This window comes from Symphodus melops (assembly GCF_947650265.1).
Source record: "Symphodus melops genome assembly, chromosome: 1".
In the NCBI taxonomy this organism is placed as follows: domain Eukaryota; kingdom Metazoa; phylum Chordata; class Actinopteri; order Labriformes; family Labridae; genus Symphodus; species Symphodus melops.
In genome coordinates, this window is record NC_136691.1 from 41,709,866 (window position 1) to 41,731,653 (window position 21,788).

A 21,788-nucleotide genomic window follows, 5' to 3' on the forward strand; every position below is an offset into this window, starting at 1 on the left:
GTGTGTCCCTATGAAATAGACCCTTTATATAAACTATCAATCTCTACCCCTGCTTGAAACTGACCAGCTTTGTCCCCCTGCAGGCCTTTATGAGCACCATAATATTCATCAGGGGAGTCTGTCTGTGTTCCCGATAACAGCCTTCTGGAAATGAGTATGGGCTACAATGGCAAAATCGAGATTAACACTTGAGTCTTTTTTCATTTGCTTGGATAAAAATGAGGATGAGAGTGGGGAAGGACGGTGTGTGTGTGTGTGTGTGTGTGTGTGTGTGTGTGTGCTGGGGGGGGGGGCTGAATTAAAAAAGAAATTAAATTGCCTCTTACTTCTCTCTATTTTATCTTCCTCTCTCCCCTTTTCTCCCTGTCACATTTGTACAGCTCACACACTGAGACACACTCTGATTAGCTTTGACAGGCTAATAGAGGTGTATGAGCGTCTTCAGTGACATCAGAGGCAGAGATCAGACATGACCCGTCCTGCAAATACAAGTAATAATGACTGTGTGTGTGTATGTGTGTGTGTGTGTGTGTGTGTGTGTGTGTGTGTGTGTGTGTGTGTGTGTGTGTGTGTGTGTGTGTGTGTGTGTGTGTGTGTGTGTGTGTATGAAAGAGAGAGGGAGGCAGGGACACCTGCTATTTGAGTTCATTTCTCTGATATAATGAATTACACTTGTGAAGCAGCTTCCTCTTGAGAATCAGTCTGTGATCAATGATCACTATCTCATCAAGCTCTCATGCAGGCTGCAGCTCAAATGCTGCTCTCCCTCTAATCCAGTCCTATCCATGTTCTGGATGAAAAATTACAGTTCCACAAAAACTATTGAAGAGTGTCCATAAGAATATATCATTCAATGTTATTCCCAAAGCACTTTGTTTTATAACATTGAAAATAACTGATAATCTCAAGCTCATAATGGATTATTTGAAAATGAGTGCTATAATTACAATAAATACAATTACAACATATATTAAACAATTAAACAAAAAATTGAAATGTGCTTGATTATGTCATAGCATTATCATTAAACTGTAATATACAGTCATAAATAAATAAATCAAACAACATGCTTTGTATATTGTGATGTTTCAGCATTATATGTTCATGGCATATTCAATACTGCTATTCATTACATTTCACCAAAGTTATTGGATGATTATTAAATTGATTATTAAATCACCATTTACTTTAGCCATGTTTTATTTAGACACTGTACAGTACTTCTTGAAGTATTGCTAAAGTGCACCAGTGTTGCACCTACAATAAACCACTCCTCTCTAGATCTCAGCTTCTTTTTTTTCTGAAGCGAGAGAACAATGATGTCTAAAAAGAATGCTTTGTCCATGCCTGAACTCTGTGGGTCAGGGTACCCCATGCGCACACCCACCACCAACACAAACAAAGAGAGGGAGAAAGAGAGCTGAGCCCCCAGAGACACTCTACTGCTGGGCTGAATATCAATGAGGAGGCAACAAGTTTGTCAGTTGGTGCAGCTGCTTTTCAGCTTCATGCAAGTTGTTTCAAGCATACTTCAATCAAAAGACGGTGGAGTAAATCACTTAAACTCTTTCTGCATTAAGGCAAGTATTTGAAGTTTCTCAGATGACGTGTGAAGAAATCTCTGTTGACACTGACTTGCTTGCAGAATAAATTTATTTACAAGTAATATAATCATCAAATAGACTTGTGATGGACAGTCTGGAGAGAAAGGAGGCCAGCATCATCTCCCTGAACAAAGGAAATGATATTTATATCAAAATCTTTAAAACAAGCTACCCTCTTACTCTGAGAACTTCCTGAACATCCTTTTTGGCTCCAACACAACATTCCCATGTCAAGATATCTCTCTCAGATTTATTAATCTATGTAACATAAAGGGCAACAGATACTTTCAGATATGAATATGTCCTGTATCAGCCCTTTTCCTTATCAACCCATGAACTCAGACACAATGAAACCAAATTTAAACATGCAGCTGCACGCCCAAAGGCAGGACATTTTGTTTCAGTAAATTCAGATACCTCATATTCTTATCATTTAGTAATTGATTTCATCATTGTAACATAACTCGTAGCCTAGTCATATGATTCATCTTTATTTTATATTTAATGTTTTTTTTCTCCTTAGTATTTCCTAATTCTTCCTTTATCGATTTGTAATTGTACTTTCTGTGTCTGAGACAATGACCGTTTGCACCATGGCAAAAATGTTCACCATGTTATCATCATGATACCATAAGATCTTCACAGAGGCATGAAAAGTTTAAGCTCTGTACCAAGAGCGTCTTAGTATAAATAGCTTGGTAGTAGAGAGAGAGAGAGAGAGAGAGAGAGAGAGAGAGAGAGAGAGAGAGAGAGAGAGAGAGAGAGAGAGAGAGAGAGAGAGTCGTAGGGGAGGAGGGACTGTGGGGATGATAAGCGGCCTCCCTGACAGCAGCATCTCCGCTCTGTCGCTCTGAGCCTGTCAGCAGTGACTCTGAACCGGTCAGCCTGTCGACACTCACAGTCTGCGCTCAAAACGAGAAAGAGTCGTAGGCCACAGTCTTCGTTGACCTACTTCGACACAAAAGTGACAACTTTGTGATTTTACGTAACTTGATCGCGCTTTTCACTTTCAGAAATTGTGATCTACGAGTTGCAATGGTGCGACACCGGCGGAGGAGAGTAAACACATGCGTGGACTTCAGACGCCAGACGTAACAAGTAGGTAAGCTGTTGGATGAGGCGTTCAAATGCTTGGGCAAGAAAAAGCCATCAAAGAAGTGAAATGTGCTAACAACCGGGCGGTCGTATTGGAAGTTATTCTCGGCAAGAAAAGGTGTTACATGGTTGAGTTGGTTTTAAATCGTACACAAATGTGCACTTCAATTTTAGAGTTGGCTGGTTTCAGTTAGCTATAAACAATGTAAAGGTATACATTTACATTTGATGCAATATAATGTCTGTTAATTAAACGCAGTTTAAAAAGCAATATAAAGTACAATACTTTTTCCAAAAGTTGTCCCAAAAGTATACATAAATTTGTGAATGTTCCCAACAATGACAACTAACAATTCACCAACCATCTGGTTTAGTTCATGTGTTGCATTAAGTGTCAGCTCTTTAATTACCCAACAGTAAGGTTGTGTCTATGCAGCTGGTCCTGTCCAGAGTCCTGTGGAGGTTCAGTCATTTGAGACTGTGACCTTTCGTTGATGCATTATGCAAAAGTGAGTTTGCCTGTTTTTCATGTTGTCAGTACAGGCACAATAAGTCCATGTGTAATGTGTTTGAACATCTGCATGTAAAGCTTGTTTAGAAAGCATTCTTGGGTACATGTAGGCCTGTATTTGCATCCATTTGCATTCGATTATTTGCACGTGTACAACAAAAGGGCTTTGTAGTGGTCAATCAAACCACACATACTGATACTGAATTGTTTCATGAGTCAGCTCTCAAACGAAAAAAAAAAGCAAAACGATTTCCTGCAACCGTTACATAACTTGAACACACTACGCTACAGTACATAGTTATAGTTATCTGTGTATTGACTGTTGTTTAGTGTCTGCATGTTCTTGAATGTTTGTGTGTGGTGTGTCGGTCATGCTGTTCTGATCTTTGAGCCTCTGCGAACAGAAATACTTAAACTTCTGAAAAAGTTAAGAGACCTATTGAAACAGCACATTATGAATGTCTGGGTCTGTTCTGTTGTGTGATTGAGCCTCTTCAAATTCATAGCTATTCATATTTGCTAATTATTTCATACATAAAGAGAAACATGCATCAACTCTTTCCTTGAGTCCAAAGAAAGGCAGAGAAAGTTTCTTTTTAAGTATTAAGAACCCTGGAAATGTAACCCTACATCTATAAATAATCCCAGATGAAAGTTGTATCCTAATTTTCAATCAGCCTTTGACTTTTTTGACTAAAGATTCATTTTCTGTCTTCCTTTATAGCCACTGTGCTGTTGAGCCATCTCTTAAAATGCATTAATCTTGTACATGATGACATAATGTAACCCTTTCAGTTGTTAAACTATAGGAATCCATTCAGATCTACTTCAGGAAGTATGGTCTATGAAAAACTGTTATCAATAATAAATCATAAAGAACGAGTGTGACTGCTGTGTGTTTCCCAGTTATATGGAGGCTCTCTTTTATTTGGATCCATTGTTTCCACTCATTTGATTACTCTCTCCTGCACACACTGTTTTCCTTGTCACATCTCTGTGACAACATAAAACCTACTCGTTCCTCTTCTTTCTCTAATTAGAGGTTGTACGATACGCTACATGTCACCTGACCTCTAGAAAAAGTTTCCCAGTATTTTTTGGAAATGTTTGGTATTGCAGGTTCATCGACAGTAATCCCAGTTGGGGAGTATGAGGGTAATACTCCCCACAGTGATGCCACCAGCAGCCTCAGAGGGACTCATGCTCTGCTACAGACAGACAGACTTCATGAGAATGAGAACTAATCAAATGCATCACTGCATCTGACTTCAACTTTGAGCTATCCATCTGTAATCGTCTTGGTTATAGGAAAGGGTAACTTTCGAATGAGTTCTCAGTAGCAAGATTTAGCTGTTGTGTTATTGCTCTCAGCTGGAGAGAGAAGGAAATATGCAGTCTCATTAGAAATGAATTACAGTTCTGTGAGAGTGAGTAGAGAGAGAGAGGAAGAAGTGAGGAGATGAGCTCCAGTTTTTATAGGTTATCTCTTAAAAGGGAAAATAATCACAGTCTGAGCTGACTTTTCAACTCCACATACACAAACAGAGCATCTTAGTGACCCATTAGCTTTAATATCAGCCACAAAATTGACAACAATATTAGCACGTACTACCGCTGAGAACGCATTGGGGTTGAAACTCATTCAAAATATTTGAGCTCGAAAAAGTGCTTACTCACACCTTCTTTATTATTGTAACAAATTTATCTCTGTTTGACTGTGTGAAGAAAAAAGAAGAACCGTCGTTAAAAGGCCCACTCTCGTCTCGAAATGATCAAACAGTACATTGCTTATGGTGGATTTTTCTCTGCTGCCATCTGACAGTTTTCATGGTCATGAAAAGGGCTGAGATACATGGATAACAGCTGATTGTTTACGATACACAGATGAACAGATACTGGACATACATAGGTTGTTCCATGTATAGCGGCTGCATGAATAAAGCCACTTAAGCTCAGTGGCTATAGCGTGTCAGAGAAAGTAATCTTTTCTGAGCTGACCTCACTAGTGGACTAAGGAGGCCCCTGGGACAGGCAGGCTAACTCTGGACAACGTTTGTGTACTCTGGACATGTAGGCAAGTGTTCTATTGACCAATTTTCTATTTTGTTTCAGGGGGATCTTTGGATTTGAAGTGACCGGGCAGCTTCTCGCAAGTTTCAGGACCTCAGATTCTCCTCTGAGATTTAATGAGTCTGGAGGGTTTTTTTTCCAGTCAAGCATGGAGCATGAGCTGAGGATGGGCCTATCCATCTGGGCCATTATCGCAATTGTTTGTAACTCTGTGGTTGGCATCCTCATCCTCATCCTCTTTGTCATACTCTACAAAGCTTGTAAGGTGCCTTCACATCCAGAGAAAACTCCAGTTTTTACTGCACAGCCGCAACAGAAGAAGGCTGAACAAAAGTATCTGCTGACTACAGCATGACGGTGGATGTGTTCAACAAATTCAACCCTTTTTTATTCAGCAGACATCAAAACGCTTATTAGTGAGGAGAAGAATATTTTCTGGACTATCAACGTTGGAATGGTCAGGATTTGTCTTCCTCTGTCGCCACTGGTGACATTATTTCTTCTCAGAAACTCCTCATCTCTGCCATTTGAAGGACCTCAGAGTGAGCTAACTGCATTAAGAGTTATGGCAAAACCCACAACAACAACAAGCAGCAGGCTCAATCCTCTTATCTCTCCTGTGCGTCTATGGGACTGCCCATCTGTCAGTATGTTTGCTTTGCAAAACACAGGCAGACTATGATCTCATCCTCTCAAGTTCTTCTCCCTCCTCCTGGTGAGAAAACTAAGAGGATGTGGGGGACAAAAAGCAAGCTAGCCAGTGATTGCCTTGGGAGAGTTTGTGGAGATGGGGTAGGCTGAATGGCAGGTTGACCTGTCAGAGGTGAAGTGTATCCCTATAGCTTACAAGGCTTCGGCACTAATGATGGCACTAACAGAGCTGCAAAAAGGGCAACAGGTGGAAACAAAGAGCCTGGAAGAGGCCGGAAGAAGAAAAAGTAGGCCCATGACAGTCAAGAAGATAGCCTCAGAAAGAGACAGATGGACACAAGGGGCACATATTTTGTTGGGTGATAAAGTGCAGGGTTAAAAAACAGAGGAAATTCAGTTTTTTTTCCAGCTCGCCTGAGTCCTCTGACAGTGTCCCTATTTCATGCCTCTGCTTCCCTTGCGATTAAAGCAAAACTAAAAATGTTACTGGTGTCCTTGTGTGCCTCTCCGCCATTTCAATGAGGCTGAATGAGATATTTATAGAATGATTTCACTAGAAGTGACTCAGTGAGTATCAGTCTCACTGTGAGTTAATTGAGGGAGTATTCTGCAACTAACATGCTAACAAAGGCAGCTAACATGCTAACAAAAAATTTTGTTGTGATTTGATTTCCTATGCAGTACTTTCTCTTCAACATATTTTTGGCATATTTGTGTGAAACTTAAATGTAATAATAAACTGTTACCTGCACTGAAATTGCTGGTTGATGAGTTAACTATAAGGTCAAATAAAATCAGTTAAAGACAGGTTTGGTTTTTTTTTATCAATTATTCATTGTATCTTCAAATGCATAGCTTAATTTAGTTCAACTTTCTCTTACAAGCTAATGTCAAAGGTCACATATTGTCCTGCTTTTGAACTAGATTAAATAAGGTCTAGAGCTCCACAAAACATGTCTGTGAATTATGTTGTTAAAAATCCACTCTCACCTCTGCCCAATCATAAATGTATGATTGGATGAAATTAATTCCCTAATGCTCACTAATTCATGTCACCAGTTAGCATACATTAATGAGACATATTTTGTCATGTCTTTAAACCCCTCTATTTCAGCCCTGCTCAGAACAGGCTGTGTCTTTAGATGATACTAAGCTATGTCTGACTACGCTCTCTGGAAAGGGATGTGCCTTGGACTTTCTCCCTAAATGCCCGATTGTATATGTTGAGCAGGTAGACTCAGGGGTCAAAACAAACGCCTAGTTGTGTGTGTGTGTGTGTGTGTGTGTGTGTGTGTGTGTGTGTGTGTGTCACCCACCTTGGGGAGGGTTTGCTTTCTTTTTAGGAGGTCATTAAGGGAAGCTCTCTAAATGGCCCGTTGAACTCACATTTTCTGAAAAGCAGAGGAGGCAAAAGATGGAGAGGATGGACTTTTTTTCATAATTGAGGGTTTTGTAGATTGGACACATTATTTTAGAAAAAAACAAGGTATGTTTTGCATATGCAAGCTTTCTTTGAAAAACTTTCTTTAAAAACTGTTTATCAGTCTATGACTGAAATAAACCTCTTTAATGCATCTTCTGGACTCTTCCATTGGTCATTCGTCCAGTCATTTTTGTATCTCATGGTGAAGAATATAACTGATCTTGAAAATAACAATTTCACTTCATGTTTCACTTTCAATTTCCACTGGCCATTATGCCTTCTGTTACTGATGATAGTTTCTTTTCTAAGTGTATTCTCTTCTACCCAAATAAAATGACCTTGGTTATGACTATATAGAGGTCCAATATCAATGTAGCCATTTCCATTACTATTCACCGCATGGGCCTTATATTCTGACCTCAAGAGAAGATACTAAATGGACATCTTTCTTCAGTTTCCTACAAAAGATATCAATATGCAGCATATTGACATGAACAGTGACCCACAGCTTACTGTAAGTCGACTGAAATCATGCTATCCTGACAGTAAAGCCACAAGAGAGTATCTTCGTAAAGAGGACCTTCTAAATGTTAACTGTTGCAATCATTTCTTTTGAGTGGCACTGTGGCTGTAAGCACATTGACTGAACAGTTTCCTTTATTTCAGACTATTTCTCTACATCTGTCTTCTGCAAATGATTGCTTTGTCACAGCCTAACTATATGTTTGATCATTATTACCCAAATTCTGATTTGATAGTTTTAGCAATATGTAGGCCAATGTGTAAACCCCCTTCTCTGCTTTGTTTCCCTTCTCATTGATTGTTTAATCTTTGTATTGATTTCTTTGTTTTGCTTTGTTGTTGTTCTTTGTTAAGCATCTTTGAACAATTAACTAAATCAACCAAAATACTTTTTTCTTTATATCTTAAAGATAAAAGTGTTATTCTTCATTGTTACATTTGTTTTCGGGTCCTCAAGCTTATGTAAGCTGTCCAAGTATCACAGATCTTAAGGGATGTGATATAGTACTGTGCAGTATCTGTCGTGACTGAAAGACATACTGGCTGCATATGTGTGTGTTGTCAACCAAAGTGTCAATATGTGTTTGAGCAATAAGCTGGTTTTTAGCACAAATGAGACAGATGGTTCGGCCTTTTGTGGGCTGTTGATTTTGGACTTATGGTCTGAAAGGCAGCACTACAGCTGTCTTCTCCTGTTTATGAGCTTCTCTTTTTTTAATCTGACCCTAACCCTTCTTTCTCTTCCTCTATATCTCTTTGACTGTCTCATATTTGTTTCTCTGTTTTTACTATACAATACAAACAGGTGAGCACATTTGAGGAGAAGTGATGTCATCATACATCAACACTTTACTCAAGGCAGAGTTTATTCATGGATCTTTTTTGGTACAAGTGAGCGAAAATATTAAATGTGTCTCATCTTTTATCGATCCTTTCATCTCTGGTTTGACTTTTTACTGTGAGTTCAAGTTGAGAACAGAAATAAAAACTGCACTCAGCATCAGTCCCGACATCAATCTATCTCTGAAAGTGCATTACAAATTTAGCAAAGTAGTAGTATCAGAGCTCACTGAGCTCAACATGTTGTTATATAACAATAATGACAAATAGACACAGGACACAGAGATTACCAATAAACATATGAGAGGCCAGTAATCTGCAGCTCTATCTACACTGTGAGAGGGGTTGCATAACCTCCATCAGATCCAACTGAATCATGGGAAGGGTTTGTGTCTCTGTGGCGTCAATGTTTTTTTGTGTGTGTGTGTGTGTGTGTGTGTGTGTGTGTGTGTGTGTGTGTGTGTGTGTGTGTGTGTGTGTGTGTGTGTGTGTGTGTGTGTGTGTGTGTGTGTGTGTGTGTGTGTGTGCAGGTATGAAGGGATTAGGTTAATCTTTCATTGGGACACTAGATGCTTGACAAAAAAGTGGTATTTTTATTTATTTGATTGTTATGTCATAGTTATTCATTTTGTTTTATGTATGCTTGTGTATGTGTGCAAACCTATGTGTGCATCATGTGTGTGTAAAAAAAAAAGTCAGGTTAATATACACTTTCTTTTGTGTATGTCTTAGTTTTAATTTATGTAGTTAGGAAGCGGTTGCATGAATGTGTGGGTATGTAATCCCTGTTTCGTAGTGTCTGATTGTCCTTTGTGTTGCCAATAAATAATGAATGACAAAGTTGTAATCACATTCAATTAAGTCTTTATAAACGGACCCTGCCTAGAGTCCCAAACACTAAACATATTACATACACATTCAACCTTTGAAAACACGGCAACTCTGATGACATTATTATTTGGCATCATGAAGAGTGTATGAATGTTTATTCTGTCAACAGAGGTAGCATGAAACCAAGCTGAAAAATGTATTTGTAAAAGCGTCTGGTTTACATGTCAGACAAAAACAATGAAAATAGTGTGTATGAGGGACATTTAAAGTACAATAAGCTGAAACAAAAATAAAAATCAATGTTTTATTAATCATTTTCTATTGTTAAAAAAGAAAAATTTGGGCACATCCAAAAGAATTATATCATGACCTATAGCTGCTGTTGCAGTCATCTGAATTTAATGTGCATGAAAAGATCTCTAAATGGACTTCAGATTGTGTGCTCCCAGCAAACTTCAACCCAATGAACTAGTTGACCCTGCACACGTCTCATATTTATCCTCTGTCCACTCTGCGACTCTACTCACCTGTAGGATTAGACTGCCTCCTGCTGGTTAAAACTTGCATTTCTAATGTCACGAGGAGTAACTCTTTGGTTTGGGCTGCAGCAGTTTGTCTGATTGCTCCAAGTACTGTCCTCCATTATTGTGCAGCAAAGTGTGTAATTGCTGCTCTCTGCTGGCGTTTGCAGGTAAGGACCACACCCGTCGCTATCGACGGGCCATAGGGGGCCGGGCCCGCCCGCATAAATGCTTGTGCCCCCCCACTTGAAGCACAGATTTTTTAATATTATATTGTCATAGATGCAAATGATGTTGCATTCTTTAACAGTAAACCATTAATATAAAGAAACAATGGAGTGATTGTTTGATGGGAATTTCCACTGCAACAGTCTATCACAGACTGACTAAAAAGAAAGTTAAACTACGTACGTGATACAGTCTACGTCACTGTAGCCACTAAATCCAGGCTATGCCGACTGTTCTCACAGCACACACCTTTGCCCTAACTTTAGGAGCTTCTACAGTCATGTGTGAAAACTCATTTTTCAAGCTCCAAAGCGTCTTCTCAGGGCATCGGCGCAGAATGCTTCTCGGAAGCAAGGCCCAGCTTATTCAGCTTGCTTTTAAAAAAGAACCGGAAAGAGTCCGGATGGAAGGATGAGAAGGTTCTCTGACGCTGCATCCAGCTGTACTGACAGGAGGACTGGCAAGAGGACAGCGCTGCGCTGCTGCCACTCAAAGTACCGGTAGTTTCAAAGTCTGTGTGTGTGTGTGTGTGTGTGTGTGTTTATGTGTGTGTCACACAAGTCAATGCATATCTCTGTTGACTGCTTTAAAATGCAATGTTTGAGAGATGCTTCTGGTGATACATCTAATGTGTTGTATAGTCCAGTGTGTTATGGATATTCATCATAACATTGCTTATGTGGTGTAGGCTATAGGCTACACTGTAAAAAGAGATACACGGTAACTTCTCAATAAAATTGAGGCAGCAGATTGCACACATCATTATTAATTACATCTAGCCTTGTTAAAAGTTGAGCTAGTACAACTCAAATCAGTTGCTAAAGAATAACCTAAGAGATGACTGTCTATCACTTGTCACTGTTCCTCTCTGCAGCATTATTCCAGTGTCACTCTGTCAAACATCAAATAACGAGATATTCATAATCAATCAGAAATAATCAATATATACTCAAAAGCACTGCTTATTCAGATAATAAAACCAATAAAAGAGAGCCGACTGACCTGTATGAAGTCCCATTCAGAGTCAGAAGGTTTCTTCAGTAGCATGGCTGTGGGAGACTTCTTCTGGACAATAACATCTGTCAACATGAAGGCTGCTACTGTCAAATTGAAACAACAACAAACTGTAAGGTGACCCAAAGATTCCATTTTAAACAACTGAACCTTACCAAACATTAAAACATCTGGGACAATGGAGACGGACTAGCTTCGTCGCTGTCAATATCAGAACATATGGGCGAATATAAACAATCTTTGCAATAATAATGCAAAATTAGTTATTTAAAATATAGATGTAATAAAGGCAGATATTTTTCATTCTAATATTACATTTTTAAATGTGTAGTAGGTCCATTGTCACTGCGAGCTAAACTTCATTAGACCTTTTTAAAAAGTCCTGTGTTGCCATGTGTTTCACTTCAGGAAAAAGAAGACACTTTTTTAGTTCTTAGCTCCTGTGAGAACTACTAGAGTCTGTGTGTGTGGAGGAGAGATGACTGTCGTTTGGCTTGTCACTGTTCCTCTCTGCAGCATTATTCCAGTGTCGCTCCGTCAAACAAAAAACGACATATTCATAATCAATCAGAAAAATACAATATATCATAAAAAGCAATGCTTATACAGATAATACCAATTCTCATGACTTAATGTTGCAAAGTCAGACAATCAGACAACACACGGAGAGAGATATGAAAAAGAAAAGACACATTCACATTCAGAGTCAGGGGTTTTTTTCAGTAGCATGGAGACATGATGACTGCAGGAGACTTCTTCTGGACGATAACACCTGTCTTATTGGAAAACCTTTGAACCAAATCAACAAGATATGTAAGTTCAGATGCAACAGCCAAAGTTTGAGAGGACAAGGATGACACTTGAGTTTTTGTAAAACTCCAACAGCAATCTGGCAAAATGTTAAAATTTAAATTAAGTGTATTTGTATACATTCTCCTGTGCCACTATTGTGACACTTATTAAAACAGATGAGTCTGACATTTTCACACGACCTCCGCTAAACCCGTCTGCCTCACGCACACACGACGGAGTAGGGAGGTCGGAGGTCGTGGTGACCTTGGTCAGAGGTAGCGGTGAATGGCTGCTTTAAACTATGTAAGTATGCAATAAATGTAATTTTATACCATTACATTTGGTATAAAATTCAAAGGTATATAATATAGTATATATAGTATATATAAATATAGTATAATTTCAGGTAGTTGAAAAAAATAAGTCCTTTCATTGAATAGCAAAATGCCATGGTATGCATTGTAAGCAGGTTAATGTTAGCTGATAGCTTCACATTGACACAGAACGATCGATATCTAAACACACTTGCATAACATCTGAATAAGCAGCAAGTATGTTATTCTTATTTTCTCCAGTCCTTGACTAAAACAATGTTATACGCAAGACCGTTTCAAGACTGCGACAACAGTACAGCTGGCGCTTCTCACTCATTGTAGACATTTAAAGAGAATTGATTTCTGCTGTTTATGTAAAATGTTGCACTAGCTCCATTATCAAAAAAAGAAACCTTTGTTATTTTACTTTCAGCTGTCATACACATTTTTGTTTACATATGTTAATTTGAGGAATATATAATTAGTATATATTTATCAGAGACGATCACTTTAAGAAGATATCCTTTATTAATCCATACGCTAGCCTTCTGCTTCCTCCTATTCTTCAGTTATGCTCAAAATTAGCTACAATAGTCACTACCGAAACATATGGTAGCTTTCAGCAGTGACATGATCATTCTAAATAGCGACAAAGTGGAAAGGTGAGTTAAATCCCATCATTTTAAAATAAATGTGTTTGAAATGACGAATCTTAAAGAAACTCACTGAGTATATGACTTTATCCATTTATAGCAAATAAGCAATTGATAAGTAATATTTGTACATAAATGATCATGGATTAACATTTTTTCTTCAAAAACAATTTATTTTATTGACCAAAAAGCACACGTGTTTGTAATATTACCAACATCAGCCATGTTCTGAGTTAATATTAAGCAATAAGGTTGAGTGAATATGATAAAACACTGTAAAGAAGTGTCATGCATTTTAGGAAGAAGATTGCACATCGATTTTGAAGAATTGTAATAATTGAAATTTGTTTAAAAAAATTCATGTATTAATTTTGTGAAAACCTTCAATAAAAAAAATTGTGAAAATAATGTTAACACCGGGAATGTAAACATTAACATAATATTTGTTTCTAATAGTTTAATACTAGGTTTCGGTAGTGACAGATTTGGTGAGAGGAAACATAGTCTGAAAATACAATAATACAATTTGTTTCATAGTCTGTTTGTCCACTGTGTGTTAGAGAATCAGCATCCCCTAGACGCCATTCATTCTCGTAACACTGTTGAGACACAGGAGTAAGTTTAAAGAAAAGATGGGTTTTAGTTGATCTAAAAATACAAACTAATTTAAAAACCAAATTCTAAAAACTAGGCATATAAAAGATGTCCATTTAATATAACTTTGAAACAAGATGATGAAATGAATTAGGGTACCTGAAATCAGTGCAGAACCTCATGCCTCCATCCTTTGGTATGGGTAGAACTGGGTTACAACACTCGCTCTTTAAAACCTCGAACCCGAGGGACAGCATCAGGTCAACCTCCCTCCCCAGTGAGGCCAGCAGCCGCTCAGGGATCCTTTACACCTCTCATCTTTGCATCTTCTCTCACAACAATGTCATGCTCAACAATATTTGTTCCAGGGATTTTCGTGGAAAAATTTTGAATTATAGCTAGATCTTACCTTACCTGAAATAAAAAAGGAGTAGTAAGACGTATAAACTTATTTATTACTACCCCTTCTCCAATCTCAATCTTAATCACATATTACTGCCATTTCAATGTATTGCATAAAGTGTAGACAGTTTCCGAGTTTTTTTGTTTGTTTTTTTCTTACAGTACATCTTTATGGTCTGTTCTTGTGGGCTTCTTTCTTCCTCTCTGTACTTTCTGAAAATCGCTTGTTTATACCTATATTTGAACAGAGTCAGGCTCGTATTGCCTCAGCTCCACACTCACAGTGTTCCACAGTCTTACCCCCTGGATTAAAATACAAAGACTTTTCATGGTGGTACGCATAAAAACAGTTTTAAAATTTCTGTCCCCTCCTTTATATTATACCCCCCTTCTCCATTGAAGAATAATAATAAGAATCTTTGTAAATTACCAGGTAATATATATTTTTTCTTTAAACATTATTTTTGCCATTTTTAATTCTACAATATCGATGAATTTTATTGCTTTTGATTTAAAAAATGATGGATTTGTGTGGTCTCAATATCCAGCTTTGTGAACTATTTGTATGGCTCTTTTTGGCAGTATGATTAGTGATTGTAATGTATACTCAACAAAAATATAAACGCAACACTTTTGTTTTTGCTCCCATTTGTCATGAGATGGACTCAAAGATCTAAAATTCATTCCAGATACACAATATTACCATTTCTCTCAAACATTGTTCATAAATCTGTCTAAATGTGTGATAGTGAGCACTTTTGCTTTGCTGAGACAATCCATCCCACCTCACAGGTGTGCCACATCAAGATGCTCATCAGACACCATGATTAGTGCATAGGTGTACAGCACACAATCTTGTCCTTCCCGTGCTTACATTTTTGAAGATTGCAGACATCATCAATTACTTTAATAATTATTCGACCCTTAATGGAGTTCATCATAATCCTTTATTATTGCCCAGCACATTTACAAATACAAGGAAATTGACCTGGGGTTTCCGAGCAAAACAATCATCAAAAAGGTTGGGCAGGTGATTTAGATCTCACAGTGTAAATTTGCCATTTGCCAAAAGTTTACAGTTCTATCATACCTCAAGTGTTTTTATGACATGTTGGGTCTATGAGAGTTTTTTTTTTTTATCATGTCTGTGCTAGTTATCAAAATGGATTTTAAGACATTGTGACACAATGTCTTAAAATCCCTGTCAGTTTTTTGTTAAAGGTTTATTATACACTGCATCTCTTTTGTGTGTATTATTTTTTCAATGTGACGAATGAAGCCAAAGGACATTAAAACTGCCTTTTAGAGTCAAGCTGCCTCTCAGTTTTCAGAATATGTGCATATGTGTGTTTAAGTGTATTAATGAGTTATCATTTAATGAATATCTATTTTGTGTATTCTGCATACTCAACAGACATTTGAATGTTATGTTGTTTGAATGTGCTCAATATTAACGTTTCTTTCTGAAATATAAATATTGATGTTCTGTAAATGTGTTAAAAAAATAATCTGGGATGAATTAAAATTCTTATACATTTAGCATAGCCCTTTTTTTCATCCCCATCATTATCGCCTAATAAAAAATACATGTTTGCGATATACTGCTTTCTGAGCTTGAGAGTATAATTTTGACATGATGAGAAGTTTGATGACAATGAAGACACAACACAGCTAAATATTATGAACCACAGTTCTGTTTCTCCCTTCAGGAGACAAAATACAAATTCAATTGACCCAATAGTCTTGTGTATAGTGCGCATAAGTCTAGGGAAATGCATGAATATACACTCAACAAAAATATAAACGCAACACTTTTGTTTTTGCTCCCATTTGTCATGAGATGGACTCAAAGATCTAAAATTCATTCCAGATACACAATATTACCATTTCTCTCAAACATTGTTCATAAATCTGTCTAAATGTGTGATAGTGAGCACTTTTGCTTTGCTGAGACAATCCATCCCACCTCACAGGTGTGCCACATCAAGATGCTCATCAGACACCATGATTAGTGCATAGGTGTACCTTAGACTGTCCACAATAAAAGGCCACTCTGAAATGTGCAGTTTTGTCTCACAGCAAAATGCCACAGATGGCGCAAGCATTGAGGGAGCGTGCAATTGGCATGCTGACAGCAGGAATGTCAACCAGATCTGTTGCTCGGGCATTGAATGTTCATTTCTCCACCATAAGCCGTCTCCAAAGGCGTTTCAGAGAATATGGCAGTACATCCAACCGGCCTCACAACCGCAGACCACGTGTAACCACACCAGCCCAGGACCTCCACATCCAGCAGGTTCACCTCCAAGATCGTCTGAGACCAGCTACTCAGACAGCTGCTGAAACAATTGGTTTGCATAACCAAAGAATTTCTGCACAAACTGTCAGAAACCGTCTCAGGGAAGCTCAACTGCATGCTCGTCGTCCTCATCGGGGTCTTAACCTGACTCCAGATCGTCGCCGTAACAGACTTGAGTGGGCAAATGCTCACATTCGATGGCGTCTGGCACGTTGGAGAGGTGTTCTCTTCACGGATGAATCTCGGTTTACATTGTTCAGGGCAGATGGCAGACAGCGTGTGTGGCGTCGTGTGGGTGAGCGCTTTGCTGATGTCAATGTTGTGGATCGAGTGGCCCATGGTGGTGGTGGGGTTATGGTATGGGCAGGCATCTGTTATGGACGAAGAACACAGGTGCATTTTATTGATGGCATTTTGAATGCACAGAGATACCGTGATGAGATCCTGAGGCCCATTGTTGTGCCATACATCCATGAACATCACCTCATGTTTCAGCAAGATAATGCACGGCCCCATGTTGCAAGGATCTGTACACAATTCTTGGAAGCTGAAAATGTCCCAGTTCTTGCATGGCCAGCATACTCACCGGACATGTCACCCATTGAGCATGTTTGGGATGTGCTTGACCGGCGTATACGACAGCGCGTACCAGTTCCCACTAATATCCAGCAACTTCGCACAGCCATTGAAGAGGAGTGGACCAACATTCCACAGGCCACAATTGACAATCTGATAAACTCTATGCGAAGAAGATGTGTTGCACTGCATGAGGCAAATGGTGGTCACACCAGATACTGACTGGTTCTGAGTCCCCAGACCCTCAATAAAGCAAAAACTGCACATTTCAGGGTGGCCTTTTATTGTGGACAGTCTAAGGTACACCTATGCACTAATCATGGTGTCTGATGAGCATCTTGATGTGGCACACCTGTGAGGTGGGATGGATTGTCTCAGCAAAGCAAAAGTGCTCACTATCACACATTTAGACAGATTTATGAACAATGTTTGAGAGAAATGGTAATATTGTGTATCTGGAATGAATGTTAGATCTTTGAGTCCATCTCATGACAAATGGGAGCAAAAACAAAAGTGTTGCGTTTATATTTTTGTTGAGTGTATATTCATGCATTTCCCTAGACTTATGCGCACTATACACAAGACTATTGGGTCAATTGAATTTGTATTTTGTCTCCTGAAGGGAGAAACAGAACTGTGGTTCATAATATTTAGCTGTGTTGTGTCTTCATTGTCATCAAACTTCTCATCATGTCAAAATTATACTCTCAAGCTCAGAAAGCAGTATATCGCAAAAATGTATTTTTTATTAGGCGATAATGATGGGGATGAAAAAAAGGGCTATGCTAAATGTATAAGAATTTTAATTCATCCCAGATTATTTTTTTAACACATTTACAGAACATCAATATTTATATTTCAGAAAGAAACGTTAATATTGAGCACATTCAAACAACATAACATTCAAATGTCTGTTGAGTATGCAGAATACACAAAATAGATATTCATTAAATGATAACTCATTAATACACTTAAACACACATATGCACATATTCTGAAAACTGAGAGGCAGCTTGACTCTAAAAGGCAGTTTTAATGTCCTTTGGCTTCATTCGTCACATTGAAAAAATAATACACACAAAAGAGATGCAGTGTATAATAAACCTTTAACAAAAAACTGACAGGGATTTTAAGACATTGTGTCACAATGTCTTAAAATCCATTTTGATAACTAGCACAGACATGATAAAAAAAAAAAACTCTCATAGACCCAACATGTCATAAAAACACTTGAGGTATGATAGAACTGTAAACTTTTGGCAAATGGCAAATTTACACTGTGAGATCTAAATCACCTGCCCAACCTTTTTGATGATTGTTTTGCTCGGAAACCCCAGGTCAATTTCCTTGTATTTGTAAATGTGCTGGGCAATAATAAAGGATTATGATGAACTCCATTAAGGGTCGAATAATTATTAAAGTAATTGATGATGTCTGCAATCTTCAAAAATGTAAGCACGGGAAGGACAAGATTGTGTGCTGTTCCTGCCTAATACTTTCCACGTAAGCATGTGGAAGGGCAGTGAGATCCCTCACAGAGCCGACAAACAGAATTAATTGCGCCAGAGTATCCATTTTGACAAAGTGGTCCAAACTTAAATGTAAGTAAAAATGTTGAGGTATAAGTAACCATTTTTAACAGTATAAAACTATTAGAAGCTGAAGATTGAAAAACAGAGAAGACCTCTTTAAAAATCTTAAAAATACATTTGTTTACCTCAAAGTATCTCTACAACAGAACTTCATATGTTTTATTTTTCCTGAGTGGCAATGATCCTTTTAACAAATAATTAAAAATAAAGCTCTCCCAGTTAGAAGTTAGACTGAAAGGGTAAGTCTGTCAAACAGAAGGTTTTCCACGTTTATACAGAGTTAAGATTGTGTTGAGCTTCAATAACGGAGTCAAAAATGACGATGGGAACCAGCACAACGAGGTCAGGAGAAAACATCAACGTCAGGCTCACCTAAAAAAAAACACACAGAAAAAACTGTCTTAAAAATAGTTATGGGGCTGTAATAACTACCAATGTAATAAACAAAAAATCCTTCAGACAAAATAAGGGATATTATGTTTTTATGTATTTCAAGTACCAATAATTAAACAAAAGAAAAATTCATTTGAAACTGGATCACACACAAATGGAACATTTTCTTTTCCACAAAATCAGTTACCAACCTGAATGAAGTGTTCAACTTCCAGGATACGGCAGTTGGAGATGGAGGGTGACGCAACAGAGGGGACGGTGAGCGTGAATTCATCATGCACGAAAGACGTATGAGCATTGATGGGATGTGCATTTAAAAACGCCAACCTTTTGAATCGTATTATGAGGCTGGACTTGTTGATGGTGGAGAAAGTATGTTTCTGTAGCATTTTGACCTTTGGAGTCACTGTACGAGATGAAGCGTTGCTAAAGTCACAAATTATTTTCACAGTTTCCCCTGAAACAAAAAGAGACACAAGATAGGATATTTGTTAATTCAATAAAAAATAATAGATAATGGAATTGCATTTCATTTTATATCACCCAGCCCCTTGATGGATGGAGTACCTGGGCTGAAAGCTTTTTTCTCTGTGCTGACTTTCATGGTGATGGGACCTGAGGTACAACAGAAGCAACACGCTGTCATACTGTTGGAGCCTGACATAGGAGCCTGCAGACAGAGATGTGCAGGAGAACATGTGAGGGAAATAAAATTATAAAATGATGAATCCTTTACGTGTTCTATGACGTGGTCCTGAATTGATATATCCAATCAGAATACCATAATCTACTGCCAAGTAAGAAACACTCACCCACAGCACTGGCTGGTTGGTATCAATTCGGTTTACAAAGTTCAGCTGAGCTTGTCTGTCTCTGGACAAGTGCCAGGGCCTGTTGATGCTCACTGTCAAAGTGTATGAGATTTGTCCATTAGGCTCTCGGAAGCTGGCTGGGAAGTCTCTGCATTGAAGCAAAAATATTTATTTTCCATAAAGATACAACTTTTGTCAGAAATGGGGATACAGTTTCAACAAGCACAGTTGTTCGAGACAATTATCTTGGCACATTCTAAGAGCCTTTGGTCACATTGATGTGACATTGTCTAGCTTGCCTTGAATAAGTATTTTATTTACCTAAATATATAACAATAGTCAGTGAACATTCTGCAACTTCGTTGAATGTGAACTTCACATGTCAAGTTTATGAATAAAGCACATTTCCTGATAATTTTTTTTTTTTTTTAAAAACACTCATTGTGCTTAAACAATTAAAGAACACAATTAAAAATAGTATTCATAAATACGTATTTAAGTAGAAATAGCCTGGAAAAGTGCAATAGGCTATAGACCTATTCCAATAATTATGATTTAGCTTTTAAAAGAAGACACACTTTAAGCAGACATTTGCTCACGTGGTAATGACTTCCAGAGAGGGGCCATAACAGCACCATGAGCTGATCTGGAATTTTTCCAACTTGTCATGGTGAGTTCAGTTGCCTCTGGATGGAGCGCCGATTTACTGTCGGATAGGCTATAAACATATTAAGCGCCCATTCATACACACCCCTGTGGTAGCTGACATGTAAACGGATACATGTGCGTGCCAGGCTGTAGTTTTGTTGACGTCCCAGAAACTACAAGAAGAAAGTAGAAATAGCGACTTTAACCATGGCTTATATTATTTATTTATTTTTGCGAAGCTGTCATGCATTTAAATGTGTGTTTACCAGCTCTGTCTTGCAAGATGACTCCTTTCAAGTCAAAGAAATCCAGTTTAGCCGATATATGTCGACTGCGTCTCCGTTTTCCACCCGATCCCGTCGACCAATGGACATGAGCCATTCCTTTCATCGACATCGTAATCGAAGTCACATTTGTCTTCTTTGTGAGCTCGAATGAGATGTATCCTGTTACCAGGTCCCCACTGGAAAAGATGTTCCGCTCATTTAAAGGGTTTACATGGATGTTGAAGTTCTGTATCGTCTGCTTTAACATCGTTGAGATCCGCGTTAAATTAAGTCTACAGCCGAGAGGTTAAAAACAAGTTCTGTAAGAAGTCCAGCTTTAGAAGAACAAAGATTCTGCTAATAAACAACAACCCCAGTAGGCCTACTTTTAGTCCATGCAAACTCAGAATTTGTAGGAAGAAAAACTAAACAACAATTTAAGAATGTAACAATTCCGCACTGCGCAGGCGCAGAATGTACTGGCCCATCCCTGATTTAGAACTGAAGTTAGAGGCATTCAAAAATACTGTATGTGCCAAAACACTAAATGAATGTATGTGCAATATATTGTGCACATTAGGGATCATAACTGTCAGATGCTCTACTTTTTCCCATGATTGTATGATTGAAGGCCTATTGATGATAACCAATTAGAGTGCTTTAATAAATTGTAAAATAGGAACATCAAATAAATTCATTTATTCATAATTGCTGATGATACCTGCATGCTTAAGAAAACATCTTTTTTTTTTTTAAGTGTTATTTTAATACAATAGAGGTTTGAATGTTTATGTACAGTACTGAAAGAAGTAATTATTCCACGAGCTACAATATGTCCAGAAGAATGGGGACATTGTTTCAGTATTTTATTTTCATATGAGCAGAATTAGCAAATACTGTTCATTTACTTGTTCAATGGCATCCCAGGGATTTAATAAAGTCATTGAGGGAGGGGACTTTGGGGAACTGACACTGTATTCTTTTGAACACAAGATGGCACTAAATACTTAATTCTGATGTTACTGTGCATCATAAAGTATAAACCATAAACGACACAGAAGAAATACACAGAATGTCATATCCAACCCATATATATTTCATTGGGGTATAGATGCAGATCAGTTATTCAAGAAGTAA

General features: G+C 38.0%; 1 protein-coding gene and 1 long non-coding RNA gene across 2 annotated transcripts; one reads left to right on the top strand and one right to left on the bottom strand.

The window, feature by feature from the left end:
• The first annotated feature begins 2,380 nt into the window (after window positions 1-2,380).
• Window positions 2,381-6,738, top strand: LOC306834414. Its single transcript, XR_013780489.1, has 2 exons — window positions 2,381-2,706; window positions 5,323-6,738. It is a non-coding gene; the product is annotated as an uncharacterized lncRNA (long non-coding RNA).
• A 10,926-nt stretch (window positions 6,739-17,664) lies between these two features.
• On the bottom strand, window positions 17,665-21,027 carry LOC306829504 (arrestin domain-containing protein 3-like). The gene is made up of 6 exons (XM_079352561.1): window positions 20,652-21,027; window positions 20,489-20,558; window positions 19,738-19,885; window positions 19,493-19,595; window positions 19,117-19,382; window positions 17,665-18,904 (listed from the first exon to the last, which is right to left on the bottom strand). Exons 1-6 carry the CDS (start codon window positions 20,917-20,919, stop codon window positions 18,803-18,805), a joined length of 957 nt encoding a protein of 318 aa, XP_079208687.1. The 5' UTR covers window positions 20,920-21,027; the 3' UTR covers window positions 17,665-18,802.
• Between the last annotated feature and the right edge of the window lie 761 nt (window positions 21,028-21,788).

What these genes read in the sequence shown, in the direction of transcription:
- LOC306829504 (XM_079352561.1), bottom strand. Translation starts at nt 20,919, where the DNA reads ATGTTAAAGCAGACGATACAGAACTTCAACATCCATGTAAACCCTTTA. An exon ending in ACATGTCAGCTACCACAGGG is followed by an intron (nt 19,886 to 20,488) that starts GTGTGTATGAAT and finishes GCTTCAATGCAG; the next exon opens with AGACTTCCCAGCCAGCTTCC. An exon ending in CCAACCAGCCAGTGCTGTGG is followed by an intron (nt 19,596 to 19,737) that starts GTGAGTGTTTCT and finishes CTCTGTCTGCAG; the next exon opens with GCTCCTATGTCAGGCTCCAA.